Raw genomic sequence first — 16,618 nt, forward strand, 5'->3', positions numbered from 1 at the left:
TATATAGTGCAGGGGTCAGGAGTATGTAATGTACAACATAGAGTATATAGTGCAGGGGTCAGGAGTATGTAATGTACAACATAGAGTATATAGTGCAGGGGTCAGGAGTATGTAATGTACAACATAGAGTATATAGTGCAGAGGGCAGGAGGATGTAATGTACAACAGAGTATATAGTGCAGGGGTCAGGAGTATGTAATGTACAACATAGAGTATATAGTGCAGAGGGCAGTAGTATGTAATGTACAACATGGAGTATATAGTGCAGGGGTCAGGAGGATGTAATGTACAACATAGAATATATAGTGCAGGAGTCAGGAGTATGTAATGTACAACACAGAGTATATAGTGCAGAGGGCAGGAGGATGTAATGTACAACACAGAGTATATAGTGCAGGGGTCAGGAGTATGTAATGCACAACATAGAGTATATAGTGCAGAGGTCAGGAGTATGTAATGCACAACATAGAGTATATAGTGCAGGGGTCAGGAGTATGTAATGTACAACATAGAGTATATAGTGCAGGGGTCAGGAGTATGTAATGCACAACATAGAGTATATAGTGCAGGGGTCAGGAGTATGTAATGTACAACACAGAGTATATAGTGCAGGGATCAGGAGTATGTAATGTACAACATAGAGTATATAGTGCAGGGGTCAGGAGTATGTAATGTATAACATAGAGTATATAGTGCAGGGGTCAGGAGGATGTAATGTACAACAGAGTATATAGTGCAGGGGTCAGGAGTATGTAATGTATAACACAGAGTATAAAGCGTAAGGGTGATGATTGTCCATTTGAAGGCCAGGCCTTTTTTGAAGTAAAAATCAGTATTTTTTGCTGTGAAATTACTTAGAAGCATAAAACATATCAAAGACGCCGCTTTAAAAGCCTTTCCAGGTTACCAGTTTGGAGTTACAGAGGAGGTCTGGTGCTGGAATTCTCTCCCTCTGATGATTGTGGCAATACCTCAAGTGTGGGACAATCTCTGTATACGTACCAATGCAGGACTGATGCCTGGCTTTGCCTTTGCACACAAGAACGGTGGGACGGGAACTTTACATTTTGTTTCCTAATTTTTAACCTATTTCTTTAATTTTGAATCACTTAATTGCTGACACTAGGAATGTAAACATCCTTTGTGACAGCAATAGACAGTGACAGGTACTCTTTATGGAGAGATCTGGGGTCTATTAGACCCTGGATGTTTCCTCTGCCCTGGCAAGCATTGGTGAGGTCAGATACTTTCCAAATTTCAAAATGGCGCCATTTACAAGTGAGATAATGTAAGAGTCAATACTACATAATGTACAATAAAATCATATAATAAAGGGTCAGAACTCATAATATTGTATTCAGTAATCAGTGGAAGATTAAATGTTTACTGGAGACAAGTTGCAGAGATCCCACACCGCTGCCTCCCATCTCCTGAGACTGCACTCAGTGACTTGGGTCTGAGACACTACAGACATATCCCTCCACCCGGCACAGCCAGCAGATAACAGAGAAGGTCCCCTGGAGGAGTCAGGCACAAGGCAGGAGACCCCAGTCACATGTCCTGGGTGCCTACATTATGCAATGCTTATAGGAAAAATCAACATTTTGCTGCCAGCTGATCCCCAGAACCTCCATAAATCCAGTCTAGATACATAAATTGTGTCTGCAGCACAGAGAAGGAAGATTATCCGAGAGAAATCCAGGAATACAGGACGGGGAACACAGCTCAGGAAAGTGACCAGGGGATTACAGGCTGATATCACCCAGTCCCCGCCCTACTCTGGACCAATCAGTGAGCAGTATGGGTGGAGGAATGGATTTAGTGTTCATGACCCACCTGTGCTGATCTCTGTAGGAGTGTCCTCCTCTATAAATGTCCCCGTTATTCCATCCTCCTCCATAGACTGCTGATCATCCCTCACATACGCCTCTTCTTCTTCTGCTTTCACCTCAAATTCTATATCGATTGGATCTCCACTCTAAATCAAGGAAATGGGAGAAAATATCATCTGTAAAATATAAGATTTATGATTGTGACATCACACACAAAATCCACACATTGTCTCCACAAGTCCATGTTCTAGATGCTCCATCCCACCACCCAGGCCCAGACTGGGCCAATAAAATTGTCCCAGGCATTTTAGACTGAGCAGCCCAGTGTAATCCTCCGCAGAATGTAGAAAAAGAAAACTTTCCACCCACATATCTCCATCTCTGAGGCACAACACTGCCGGGGGGTGTAGGTGAGGCAGGCACAGGAGGAGAGGGAGGGAGGAGGAGGAACAGAACCAGCTCTCTCTCTCAACTGTCCATGCGGGAAAAGGGGTGGAATGTCATTGATGGCTCTGGGCTGTAAGAGAGAGGCTCTCTCAGCTCAGAGCCCTGCAGCCACTGGGCAGCCACAGTCCAGCCTCCTGGGCCCACTAACAATGGCATCAGAGCAGCAAGGCTACCCTGCCCCCTGGCTCAGTCCCCCATGGCTCCGGGGCTCCAGAGCTCTCTGCCTCACTCCCTCCCCAAACATCACAGGGTACTAAGGAAATGCAGCAGAGTTCCCAGAGTTCTGGCCCTGTCCGGAAGCCCCTGTCCACCAGGAAAATACCCAGTGTGCCCTATGGCCAGTCTGGACCTGACAAAAACCTTGTAATGGTGAGGGATGGTGTGACCCCTCTGTGAGGAATCCCGAGAATACAGAGGACAGGGACATCTCTCTGGTAGATTTTTGTAGCTGGATGACTCCACCATGGTGTCCTGGTACAGATCTTTGTGTTTTTCTGGAATCTCTGACTCCTCCATCCCCCCATCCTCATCCTCCTCTTCTTCTATTTCTTCTTTTTCCTCAACTTTAGAATCTCTCAGGTTTCCACTCTGAATATATAATAAAAATGCCATCAATGGTAACAATGCAGATAATGTACAGATCCTAATGATACTATCAGTGATTGTCACTCATCTACCTGATGATGGTGAGGGATGGTGTGACCTTCCTGTGTGGAATCCCGGGAATACAGAGGACGGGGACATCTCTCTGGTGGGTTCCCATGACTGGATCCATCTGTAGGAAACACACACACTGACTGAATCCATTGTTTCTATGTGTTTATCAGATGATGGGGGATCTAGGTGGATCCTCCGTACTGCTCTCTCCTTTACAATAAAGTCTCCTCTTACCCGGTGATGTGAGGGGCGGCTGATTGTCCATCATGACGTCCTTGTAGAGATCCTTGTGTCCTTCTAAATACTCCCACTCCTCCATGGAGAAATAGACAGTGACACCCTGACACCTTATAGGAACCTGACACACACAATGATACAGTCACCATCCAGACACATCCCTTGTCTGTTACTGGAGAATGTCCCAGAATTCCCGGCACCGCTCACCTCTCCTGTCAGCAGCTCCATCATCTTCTTGGTGACTTCTAGAATCTTCTGCATGTTGTGTCTCTCAGGGTTTAGGGAGTCACATGGAGGCACTGTGATGGTCATATGATCACCTGACTTCAGAGGAGGAAATCTCTGTATTGAGGAACCAATAGGAATATCATGTTAGACTCCCAGAATCCTCCTCACCTCTCCGGTCAGGTCTGTGTATTATTAATAGAGATGAGAGTGATGTCATGTGACCTCCCAGAATCCTCCTCACCTCTCCGGTCAGGTCTGTGTTTTATTAATAGAGATAAGAGTGATGTCATGTGACCTCCCAGAATCCTCCTCACCTCTCCGGTCAGGTCTGTGTTTTATTAATAGAGATGAGAGTGATGTCATGTGACCTCCCAGAATCCTCCTCACCTCTCCGGTCAGGTCTGTGTTTAATAATAGAGATGAGTGATGTCATGTGACCTCCCAGAATCCTCCTCACCTCTCCGGTCAGCAGGTAGATGATCTCCAGGGTGAGGTTTAGTATCTTCTCAGTCATGTGACTCCGGTCCTCCTCCATCCTCATTGGTGCCATCATGTGATCTATACAGGTCTCCTTGTAGACAGATAACTTTGGGAAATGAAAGTAAGAATTACACTCACCGGCCACTTTATTAGGTCCACCTTTCTAGTGCCAATAATATCTCCCCCCCACCATGACACCACCACCAGCCTGAACCGTGGATACAAGGCAGGATGGATCCATGCTTTCATGTTGTTTATGCCAAATTCTGACCCCACCATCTGAATGGCACAGCAACCAATCTGCCCATTCTCCTCTGACATCAACAAGGCATTTTCCTCCACACAACTGCCACTCACTGGATATTTTCTCTTTTTTGGACCATTCACTGGAAACCCTAGAGATGGTTGTGGGTGAAAATGCCAGGAGATCAGCAGTTTTTGAAATACAAGTATGCCACATTCAAAGTCACTTAAATCCTTGATACCTGATAGGGTGGCCAGTGAGTGTATTTGGATGGTATTGGTCACACAATAGGATGTGGATGTGAGGGGGGAATAGGAGGGTTGCTGGACATCTAACCACCTCAATACCGGACACTTCCACCCCTTCCTGACCAGAACACTTTTCAGATGTCAGTGCTGTCGCAGTTTGGATGACAATTGTGCGGTCATATACAGTACTATTCTAGGCTCTGCCTAGTCTGTGCAAAAAGTGTGTCCCATTCCCAACGTGTCCAATTGCATGAAAATCCATCCAAATTCAATATAAATCCCTCATAAATACTGAATAGAAAAATAAAATCATCAATATTAATAGTTCTTTATATCAGTTGATGTGCTTGTGCCTCTCCAATCACACTGCGCCAACCGACCGTGCGGAATAAAGTGCCTTGTGCTCCTCCAATCACACTGCGCCAACCGACCGTGCGGAATAAAGTGCCTTGTGCTTCTCCTTTCACCAAAGTGCAGATCTCATGCTCCCCCTCCAGTGCTCCCCTCAGTGCTCCCCTCCCGTGCTCCCCCTTAGTGCTACCCTTCCAGTGCTTCCCTTCAGTGTGCACCCTCCAGTGCTCCCCCTCAGTGCCCCCCTCCAGTGCTCCTCTCCAGTACTCTCCCTCAGTGCTCCCCTCCAGTGCCCCCCTCCTCCACCACAGGATGTGGACTCTTACACTGGAATAAGAGTCCTATGTGCTGTGTCATGGTCCTGGTTAGTCTGGAGCTTGTAGTCCTCCTGGATGATTGTGTACAATTCCCCCCCCAATATATCATACAACTGATGGTTCATCTCATGATGTATGCAGGGAGGAGATAACAACAATCACCCACATGGTGTCATTCCATTTATTACAAACTTCCTTTACAGCAAACCATATACACTGACATTTGTATATAATATACAAGCAAAATGTCCGACCGAAAGTGTCCCATCCACATGAGTCTCACCATTCGGGAATTACATCACCGCAGCTGTCACTGACGCATTTCCCCTCCTCTAGGGGGCTGTAAGAGGATTGGCTGCTGGTGGTAGATGGTCTTATTTATACTGTGTGTCTCCATATCTCCGAGCCCACTTCCCCTTCCTGTCCTAACCCGGTGTCACCTCCGTGTCCTCCCGCGGCCTTGCGTGGTCATGCAACACTGAACCCAAATGACATTTGTATCATTTTTTAGACAGATAGAGCTTTCTTTGGGTGGTACAGTATTAATTCATCACTGGGGGGGGGGGTCATTTATTGCTACACAAACAAAAAAAGACCAACAATTTTGAAAAATAAAAGCTTTTTTCTTCGTTTGTTTGCAAAAAAAGCAGTTTTTCTCCTTCACTGAACGGCACTGAAAAAGCTGCATTGATGAAGAGGCACTGATATGCTGCACTATTGGGCACTGATATGCTGCACTGATGGGGCTGCACTAATGGGCACCGATATGCTGCACTGATGGGGCTGCACTGATGGGCACTGATATGCTACACTGATGGGGATGCAATGATGGGCACTGATATGCTGCACTGATGGGGATGCAATGATGGGCACTGATATGCTGCACTGATGGGGCTGCACTGGTGGGCACTAATAATCACAGTAAATGTCCCCTGTCACAGGAAAGCCGGTTATCGGTTTCCTTTCCTCAGACAGTGACAGCGCTGAGGACAGGAAATTTCAATAACCAGCTTTTGTTTACATGTGATCAGCTGTGATTGGATACAGCTGATCACATGGTAAACAGACAACATCATTGGATCTTCACCCTGATCAGGGATGTGTTGACTACGAGGGACACAGCTCCCCACCAATCACCATGCTGCGTCCCCTTCCACCTGCACAGCAAGAGTGGGAGGACATCATACAACGTCCTTCCAGAAGGAGAGAGGTCCTGTCCGCCATCATTGTACAATAGGCCGGGTGGGAACCAGTTCAGGACTTCTGTCCTCCTGGAAACACATTTAGTTTGGAGTGTTTAGTGTTTGATGCATATTTGAGGTCCCGGGACCCTCTTGTCCATCCAGATCAGAAATCCCCTTTTCTCTGTTGGGTTTGTTTGGTCTCTGAACTGGTTTTGATGAGTTTTAGATCTGCAGACAAGGAATGATAAATCTGATCCTTCCTATGACTTGTTTGCTCTGAGGCAGTGCTGTGAGGTCAATGTCGGCTCATCATGAGGTCCAGGAAGGGAAACTTGATGACTTTTGGCCGGAGTTCCCTGTTAATCAGGATAATTGGAAGAACTCCGGCTGCAAGACTCCAATCTCCAGCAGCCTGTTGACTGACAGGAGTGATGTCACTGTCACTCTCTGCAGTAAGAGAAGGGATTGGATTGGATAGCAGGAGGATGGTGCTGGTGGCATAGAGAGCTGTGGGGGAGGAGTCTGTTCTCTTCCCTCCAATGGCAGCCCAGTGTGAGTAGGAGGACAGTAGGGGGTTCTCTTGGTTGCCAAGAATTCTCTGGAATCCAGGACATTGTACAGAGTGGTGGGGGGTTCCTGGGGCTCTGAATTCCAGCACCGGGCACTGCCAGAGCCTGTGTCATGGGAAGGTATTGGAGTGTCTCCTGAAGATGTTCAGCACTGACCCCCTGACTACCTTTTAGGCGATGCTGAGCATACAGACCTCCTCTAAGAAGAGTGCCCACCAGGGGCCCAAAGTCCTTCAACTACTCTTCCTCCTTAAGGCCCTGAGCTCCACTACCCTTCAGGAGCCCCAAAGTTCCTTATCTGTAGTGCCCCCTGAGAGACCCCTCAGCTCTCCTTCATCCATCAGACCCCTCAGTATTTCCCTCCCTCTGACACCAATGATGGAACATATTCTCCATGGCCGGCTGGGGAATGTTTCCTTCCTCCTGAGCAGCAATGTAAGGGGCTCTATGCTCCATACTCCTGACCCCGGCACTCCATCATTGTGTTGGCTGCATAGTGTAATGATTGCCCATTGGCTGCCTGTGTAGTGTCATCATTGCCCTTTGTAGGCCATGTATGGTCAGGATGGTCCTTGTCTTGTCTATTTATTGTCAGTGCTGTTTGTTTAGAGGACCATATTACTAGAATTTATCTCCACAATGAGGAGAATGTTCCGGCCCCGGAAGTGGGGGATGTTCTGCCCCTGAAGGGGTTCATCTGGGTTTCCACACTATATACAGTATGTGTGTATCATCATCTGCTGGAGATAAAAGATGTCACAGTGACTATGGAGGAAGAGGACGGATGTGACTGTGGAGGAAGAGGACGGACGTGACTATGGAGGAAGAGGACGGACGTGACTATGGAGGAAGAGGACGGACGTGACTATGGAGGAAGAGGACGGACGTGACTATGGAGGAAGAGGACGGACGTGACTATGGAGGGAGAGGACGGACGTGACTATGGAGGGAGAGGACGGACGTGACTATGGAGGGAGAGGACGGACGTGACTATGGAGGGAGAGGACGGACGTGACTATGGAGGGAGAGGACGGACGTGACTATGGAGGGAGAGGACGGACGTGACTATGGAGGGAGAGGACGGACGTGACTATGGAGGGAGAGGACGGACGTGACTATGGAGGGAGAGGACGGACGTGACTATGGAGGGAGAGGACGGACACGACTATGGAGGAAGAGGACGGACACGACTATGGAGGAGGAGGACGGACACGACTATGGAGGAGGAGGACGGACACGACTATGGAGGAAGAGGACGGACGTGACCATGGAGGAGGAGGACGGACGTGACCATGGAGGAAGAGGACGGACGTGACCATGGAGGAAGAGGACGGACGTGACTATGGAGGAAGAGGACGGACGTGACTATGGAGGGAGAGGACGGACGTGACTATTGAGGAAGAGGACGGACGTGACTATGGAGGAAGAGGACGGACGTGACTATGGAGGAAGAGGACAGACATGACGGGGGGTTACTGGGTGTAAATAAAAGATAAAATCTTATTACCTCCTCTGCTGCCACTTCCAGCAATGTATCCGATCTGCTTCCTGTCTGTATATCTGACATCACTTCCTGTCTGTCTTCCATAGAGACCTCCTGTCTGGGTAGAAGTGAGATCCCCACCTTGTGGAGTTCAGAGGAACTGCAGCCCCGAGAAGCGTCTGGTAGTGTGACCCCGGCCTTGTGCTGGGTGTGTATGGACTGTAGATCCTTATAGAGGGGTCACCTCCACTCCCACCAAGGGGGACAGAAATATATGACTGCTTGGGGGAGGGATTTTTGCCCCTTTGATTTTGCAGACAGGAAGTGATGTCAAGTATAGACAGGAAGTTCCAGGGGAGAGGTGAATCAGGAGGAAGCCAAGAGGAGACATTCCTGGATCTGGCGGCAGATGAGGTAATACATAGATGAACCCCTTCAGGGGGAGGAGTTGATGATAATATATTTGCTCCCAAAGCTGGCCTACATGGTTCAGTTTTATCGTTCAGCCAGCGGGATGACCATAAAACTGAAGTGATTCCCCCATCCACACATTGGAGGTGGATGGGGGAATCCTCCCCGCTGCACTCTTGTATTCTGACAATGGGGGGACTCCTCCGCTCTCAGAATACACAGATCAGCACTGAAGCTATTGGCTGCAGCCGCTGGGGGAGTGGCTTTTATCTGGCAGTGGCCACACATGGATGGAAATGTGAGCGATCCCTGCTGAACCAGCTGAATTTCCATGGATCTATGGTCACCTTCAGTGACTTCCTCCCCTCCCCCTCATCTCCTTCATGATGGAAGTCATGCTGAGATCATCTCCCATTGGCTGAGCAATATTCTCATTTGTCTCTCAGCTCCTTCTTGCTATTCCTCGTCCTGCCTGTTGTTTCCTTGGATTGATTTTCTGTGTAGTGACCCCGGCTTGGTCTCTTGGATGCGCTCGTCTGTTGCTTGCCCTGACCTTTCTCCTGATTCCTGGATCTCCTCCTCATCTCTCCTCCATATCCTCTTACACAGCTTTTCTCCACACCTGCAGTGACCCTGGGGGGAGGAAACTTGGCACCAGCACGCCGCCAAATCCATCCCCACCATTAGGGGCTCTGGAGACAATTGTCTGCTATTTACACTCCGTTCCTCCGCACGTCACCTGATCACATGACAGCTTACTTCCACAGATTCCGGAAAGATTTCTGTATGGTAAAGGTCAAAGTTCACTCTTCAGTTCAGGAGAGGTAGGACGCACCCAGGAACAAGGATTTGGTTTGCATGAGAGCCTCATATAGAGGACCCCTCAAATCTCCCCATCCAAATGTCCCTCCATCCAGAGTCTATATGTCCTATGACATCACACTGACCTCACAGCTCCTCCCCCAATGTCCCTCCATCCAGAGTCAGAGAATCCTATGACATCACACTGACCTCACAGCTCCTCCTCCCAATGTCACTCCATCCAGAGTCAGAGAATCCTATGACATCACACTGACCTCACAGCTCCTCCCCCCAATGTCCCTCCATCCAGAGTCAGAGAATACAATGACATCACACTGACCTCACAGCTCCTCCTCCCAATGTCCCTCCATCCAGAGTCAGAGAATCCTATGACATCACACTGACCTCACAGCTCCTCCCCCCAATGTCCCTCCATCCGGAGTCAGAGAATCCTATGACATCATACTGACCTCACAGCTCCTCCCCCAATGTCCCTCCATCTGACTTTTTTCTGATGCTCTTAGGATGTGGGGTCCCTTGGTATCCTCACATGTAAAGTGGGACTGTTGGTCCTGCGTTGTATGTAATGACATCAGAATGCTGCAACAAGCCTATACCCTGCGTAGTGTGGGGGTCCTGTGGGGGGGAATTATACCTCAGCCTGAAGTGGTGCTTTAATAAAATGGAGACCTGAATGGAGAGGTGAGGAGGATTCTGGGAATATCATTTGATGTGACTATTTGTGTTCAGATGTAGAGTTTTCCTCCTGTGAAGTCTGGAGATCATATGACATCACATTGCCTCCACCTCCCTCCCTGATAGAAGAGAGAAAGAAGAAGAAGATTCTAGAAGTCACCAGAGAGATCACTGAGCTGCTGACAGGAGAGGTGAGCGGTGCCGGGAATTCTGGGACATTCTCCAGTAACAGACAAGGGATGTGTCTGGATGGTGACTGTATCATTGTGTGTGTCAGGTTCCTATAAGGTGTCAGGGTGTCACTGTCTATTTCTCCATGGAGGAGTGGGAGTATTTAGAAGGACACAAGGATCTCTACAAGGACGTCATGATGGACAATCAGCCGCCCCTCACATCACCGGGTAAGAGGAGACTTTATTGTAAAGGAGAGAGCAGTACGGAGGATCCACCTAGATCCCCCATCATCTGATAAACACATAGAAACAATGGATTCAGTCAGTGTGTGTGTTTCCTACAGATGGATCCAGTCATGGGAACCCACCAGAGAGATGTCCCCGTCCTCTGTATTCCCGGGATTCCACACAGGAAGGTCACACCATCCCTCACCATCATCAGGTAGATGATGACAATTATTGGTAGTTGTGATTTATACACAGCATGTTTGTTACAATGAATGTTTTATTATATCTTTCAGAGTGGAATCCTCGGGGATGATAATATTGATGTTAAAGAAGAGTATAAAGAGGAGGATGAGGAGTATGGAGTGATGGAGGAGTTTTCAGAAGGACACAAGGAGATGATGGAGCCACCTAATACCAGGAACCCACCAGAGAGATGTCCCCGTCCTCTGTATTCCCGGGATTCCACACAGGAAGGTCACACCATCCCTCCCCATTGCAAGGTTGGTGGGATGGAGCATCTAGAACATGAATTCATGGAGACAATGTGTGGATATTTTCTGTGACCTTACATTTTACAGATGATATTTTCTCTCATTTCCTTGATTTAGAGTGGAGATCCAATCGATATAGAATTTGAGGTGAAAGCAGAAGAAGAAGAGGCGTATGTGAGGGATGATCAGCAGTCTATGGAGGAGGATGGAATAACGGGGACATTTATAGAGGAGGACACTCCTACAGAGATCAGCACAGGTGGGTCATGAACACTAAATCCATTCCTCCTGAATATATTTATTCAAGATGGCGGCGGGAGCAGACATGCGTTAGGAGCTCCTGCGCTCCTAGCCCCAATCCGCTGCCATCCGGGCCGCAGCGGACCCCAGCGGGGCCCCTAAGACACTCCCGGCCCAGCCCGACCACCAGGGAAGGCTTCTGGACCTTTTCCCGGAGCTCCGGGAATCGTGGCCTACCCGCGCACCTGAAGCCGGGGCCTCAATTTTTGCCGCGGCCGAGCCGCGACCGGACCGCATCGCCGGACATCTGCCCGGACTGTCTCCGCTCTGCCCACCGGGTCCCACCGACCTGCCTGCCTGCCCAGGGCCCTCCCCATCAGCCCTGGGTTCTCGTTGACTACCCTGGACCACCAGGAACCGGCACGGCCTCACGGTCTCCCTGGAGCCCTCCCTGCTAGCTCAGGGACCACCCCAGACCGCCCGCTTCCAGCTGCTGACACCCTGCCGCCACCTCGGGGCACCCAGCATCCAACACCCAGCGGCCCTGCCTGGGAACTGCTTTGGGCCTCCCAGTACCCTGCGGGCTGCCCTGCACCAGCCGGCCCCAGACCAGGGACCTTTCCAGGACGCCGCTGCACCTCCGCTACCTGCACCGAAAGGGTAAGCCTCCCCTTTGGGGCACCTACCACTGAACTGCCCAAACCCTATCCAATTCGGCGGAGCCAAGCCTACCACGTGGCCTTACCGCTCACACCGACGCAGGTCCCCCAGCACCCCCAGTCACTGGCCCACAACATCCACCTGCGCTGCTCACCTCACCCACGGACGCTGAGCCAGACTGCGACTAACCCACTCCACCTCCAGACGTCGGTCCTCACCACCTCCTGCCAACGGCCCCTCTACACCGCCTAACGCCGGTCCCTTCATACACCACCTGATGCCGGGCCCTTCAGCACCATCAGTGCCTCCCGACGCTGAGTCCTCGGCGCCTGGCCCTCAACATCCGCCTGCGCCGGCTCACTTCATTCACGGACACTGAGCCTACTACAGCTGCCAACGCCTAGCCTACTCCACCTCCAGACGTCGATCCATACCACCTCCTGATGACGACCCTTCCACACCTCCCGACGTCGGGCTCTTCAGCACCCTCAGCGCCTCCCGACGCCGAGCCCTCAACACCTGGCCTCAACTTCTCCGGTCTCCAAGCCGCCAGCATCACCAGATGCCGCGCCTACTGCACCCCAGACGTCGCGCCCTACGACCCCTCCGCTCAACGAACCACCGCACCCACTGATGACGTGCCGCCACACCCACGGACACCAACCTACTTCACCCGCAGACTACTACCAACCAGCTGCTATCCTTGCTGCCCTCCACTCTCCCTCTCCCCTCCTAGAAGAACTCAATAGTCTCCTCCACAGCGCTTCAGACGCTCTGCTTCACCATCCCGGACTTGCACCCCCTCACCTCCCACGGCATTTCGGACACTTTGCTTTGCCATCCCTGACCAGCACCCCTTCACCCCCCTGACCTTTCCAGCACCCCGCTCACCCCAACATGCCGCCCGCGCTCCTCGTCCTCCTCTCCTCCATCCTTAAAACCGCCTCCCTCTACCCGCCCACCCCCACTAAGCAGCTCTATATCGCCCCCTCGCTTCTCCCCTCTCCCCATTACGGCACCCACCACCTCCTCCTGCTACTCCACTTCCCCGCTGACCCACTTGCCACCACGTCCAGACCCACACGCTCCTACACCTCCCGTTCCCATGCCACCTTCCTCACCCTCCTCCTCATATCAGCTGGGGACATCTCCCCGAACCCTGGCCCCTCACCACCTCACCCCCCCCTAGAGCCCCCCCTGCTCACGCCAGCCGACGAGACCGCCTCAACCTCATACATGTACCCCTGCTCCCCATACCTATCCCCCCTCTCTCGGTTGCACTCCTGAATGCTCGTTCGGTTTGCAACAAACTTACCGCCATCCACGACCTCTTCATCTCCCACTCCCTAAACCTCCTAGCAGTCACCGAAACCTGGGTACAGGCCACCGACTCCACCTCCCCTGCGGCACTCACCCATGGAGGTCTCATCTGGACCCATTCGCCAAGACTGAGCGATCGCAGAGGTGGTGGTGTCGGCCTGCTCCTTTCACCGCTGAGCACCTTCCAGGTCCTCCCTAACCCACCCTCTCTATCCTTCCCCTCCTTTGAGGCGCACTGCATCCGACTCTTCTCACCCACCCCCCTAAGGATCGCAGTGATCTACAGACCTCCTGGGTCCATACCCCACTTCCTGGACAACTTCGCCGCCTGGCTCCCCTTCTTCCTCTCCTCTGAGCTACCGACCATCATCCTCGGGGACTTCAACATCCCCATCAACGACAACAACCCGGCCACTTCCCAATTCCTCCACCTAACCTCCTCCTTCGCGCTCACACAGCACACTCAATCCTCCACCCACATCGGAGGGAACACCCTGGACCTCGTCTTCTCCCACCTCTGTACCCTCAACCAGTTCTCTAACACCCCCTTCCCTCTCTCTGACCACCACCTCATCACCTTCTCCATCTCCCCTTCCCCCAACTCCCCCCCCCAAAAACGCCAAACCATCACCAGCCGCAATCTCCGCAACCTGAACCCGGCCCCCCTCCACTCGGCTGCCGACCGCCTACAAGACAGCATCCTCCCACTGTCATGTCCTGACCTAGCCACCACCTTGTACAACGACTCACTGTCAGCTGCCCTAGACTCTCTGGCACCCCTAACCACACGCATCATCAAACCCAGACCGCTTCAACCGTGGCAGACCGACAGCACTAAACGCCTCAAACGTCGCAGTCGCGCTCTGGAGAGACTGTGGCGCAAAACCAGGTCCCCTCACGCATTCTCCCTCTACAAATCTGCCTTCCTCACTTACACCTCCTCCCTCCACGCCGCCAAGCAGGCCTACTTTGTTAACCTAATCAACACCCTCTCCTCCTGCCCTCGCCGACTCTTCTCCACCTTCAACTCCCTACTCTCCCCCCCCCCTCCTCCACTCAGTACCTCACTCACCGCCCACGAGATTGCCACCCATTTCCGTAACAAGATTGACACTATCCGTAAGGACATTGTCAACTCGCAATCTACCTCCCCACCTAGCCTCCTCACCCCCATCACCCCTTCATCTCCCCCCTTCTCTGCCCTCACAACCGCACTGCCCTCCACCGCTCCCAAGGCCCCGCCCACCGTAACCCCCCCTGCACTGCACTCCCTCAGCCCTGTCACTACTGAGGAAATCGTCAAGGTCCTCTCAGAAGCCCGCCTCACTACCTGCCCCCTGGACCCTATCCCCTCTCAACTCCTCCGGTCACCCCCCTCTTCCCTCATCCGCTCCCTCACCCACATCTTCAATCTCTCCCTCTCTACTGGCGCATTCCCCTTCCCCCTAAAGCACGCACATATCACCCCCATCCTCAAAAAGCCCTCCCTGGATCCCGCAGACCCCAACAACCTCAGACCCATCTCCCTGCTGCCACTCACCTCCAAGCTCCTTGAGCGCATAGTCTACGATCGCCTAAGCTCCCACCTTACAGACAATAACCTCCTTGACCCACTACAGTCCGGCTTCCGTCCCCTACACTCCACTGAAACTGCCCTCCTCAAAATCACTAACGACCTACTCAACGCCAAAGCCAAGGGCGACTACTCTGTCCTCCTTCTCCTGGACCTCTCTGCGGCCTTCGACACAGTTGACCACCCCCTCCTCCTTAATAAACTTCTCTCCCTTGGCATCAGAGACACCGCTCTCTCCTGGTTCTCATCCTACCTATCCCGACGCTCCTTCAGCATCACCTACAATGGTACCACCTCCCCCTCCCTCCCCCTCTCTGTTGGGGTCCCCCAAGGCTCTGTCCTTGGACCCCTTCTCTTCTACATCTACACCTCCTCCCTGGGCACACTCATACACTCCCATGGCTTCAATTATCACCTCTACGCTGACGACACCCAAATCTACCTCTCCACCCCTCACCTCACCCCCACTATCTCCGCCCGCATCACTCACCTCCTAAATGACATCTCAGACTGGATGTCGCTACATTTCCTCAAGCTCAACCTCTCCAAAACCAAACTCCTCATCTTTCCCCCTGCCAACACCCCCCCCCCCATCCTATCCATCATCACCAACAACTCCACTATCATTCCCGCCCCGCAAGCCAAAGCCCTTGGCGTCATTCTTGACTCGAACCTCTCCTTCCAACCACATGTCAAATCACTCACAAACACATGCAGGCTCCATCCCCGCAATATTGCCAAGATACGCTCCTTCCTCACCCCAGACACCACCAAACTTCTTGTACACTCCCTCATCATCTCACGCCTTGACTACTGCAACTCCCTCCTCACCGGCCTACCCCAGTGCAGGCTCTCCCCGCTCCAGACCATCCTGAACTCAGCGGCCAGACTCATCCACCTCACCACCCGCTCCACCTCTGCCACCCCCCTCTGCCTCTCCCTCCACTGGCTCCCGATTGCCCAACGCATCAAATTTAACCTTCTAATCCTGACCTACAAAGCCGTTCACAACACTGCCCCTGACTACCTCACCAACCTGATCACCAAGTACCACCCTACCCGTACCCTTCGCTCCTCACAGGACCTCCTTCTATCCTGCTCCCTGGTCATCTCCTCCCATGCACGACTGCAGGACTTCTCCAGGTCCTCCCCTATCCTCTGGAACTCACTGCCCCAATCCATCCAACTGTCGCCTTCCCTCCCCACATTCAGGCGCTCCCTCAAAACCCATCTCTTCAGGGAAGCCTACCCCACCCTCACCTAACGGCCATCCTCCCTCATTCCTCCCACCACTTCATCCCCCTCAGCCACTTCATTCCCCTCAGCCACTTCCTTTTGTTCCACTACCCCCTCCCTCCTAGATTGTAAGCTTGAAAGAGTAGGGCCCTCTTACCCCTCGTACGCTGTCTGTTTTTGTGGTACTGTGCCATGTATTGTCCCCCCTATTGTACAGCGCTGAGCAAACCCTTTGGCGCTATATAAACTCGATGTAATAATAATAATAATTCCTCCACCCACACTGCTCACTGATTGGTCCAGAGTAGGGCGGGGACTGGGTGATATCAGCCTGTAATCCCCTGGTCACTTTCCTGAGCTGTGTTCCCCGTCCTGTATTCCTGGATTTCTCTCGGATAATCTTCCTTCTCTGTGCTGCAGACACAATTTATGTATCTAGACTGGATTTATGGAGGTTCTGGGGTTCAGCTGGCAGCAAAATGTTGATGTTCACCATAAGTGTTGGATGACCT

At 51.7% G+C, this 16,618-nt stretch overlaps 2 protein-coding genes across 2 annotated transcripts in view; one reads left to right on the forward strand and one right to left on the reverse strand.

Moving 5' to 3' along the window:
- Positions 1–16,618, forward strand: part of LOC149460606 (uncharacterized) — a 345,151-nt gene that overhangs the window by 208,911 nt on the left and 119,622 nt on the right. The window contains exons 2-3 of the mRNA XM_089679458.1: positions 10,880–11,086; positions 11,195–11,336. Of these exons, the coding sequence (XP_089535584.1) occupies positions 10,880–11,086; positions 11,195–11,336 (349 nt within the window). The remainder of the gene's footprint in view (positions 1–10,879; positions 11,087–11,194; positions 11,337–16,618) is intronic.
- Positions 1,826–2,891, reverse strand: LOC149460616 (uncharacterized). Its single transcript, XM_089679443.1, has 2 exons — positions 2,640–2,891; positions 1,826–1,978 (listed from the first exon to the last, which is right to left on the reverse strand). Exons 1-2 carry the CDS (start codon positions 2,889–2,891, stop codon positions 1,826–1,828), a joined length of 405 nt encoding a protein of 134 aa, XP_089535569.1.

The sequence above is a fragment of the Staurois parvus genome, unplaced genomic scaffold (assembly GCF_062004578.1).
Source record: "Staurois parvus isolate SC_StPar_1 unplaced genomic scaffold, SC_StPar_1.0 ptg000224l, whole genome shotgun sequence".
Lineage (NCBI taxonomy): Eukaryota > Metazoa > Chordata > Amphibia > Anura > Ranidae > Staurois > Staurois parvus.

Excerpts from the sequence above, each read along its gene's own strand:
- LOC149460616 (XM_089679443.1), bottom strand. The coding sequence starts at position 2,891 with ATGGCATTTTTATTATATATTCAGAGTGGAAACCTGAGAGATTCTAAA. Across the intron at positions 1,979-2,639 it reads CCATCCCTCACCATTACAAG|AGTGGAGATCCAATCGATAT; the intron begins GTTTTTGTCAGG and ends TCCTTGATTTAG.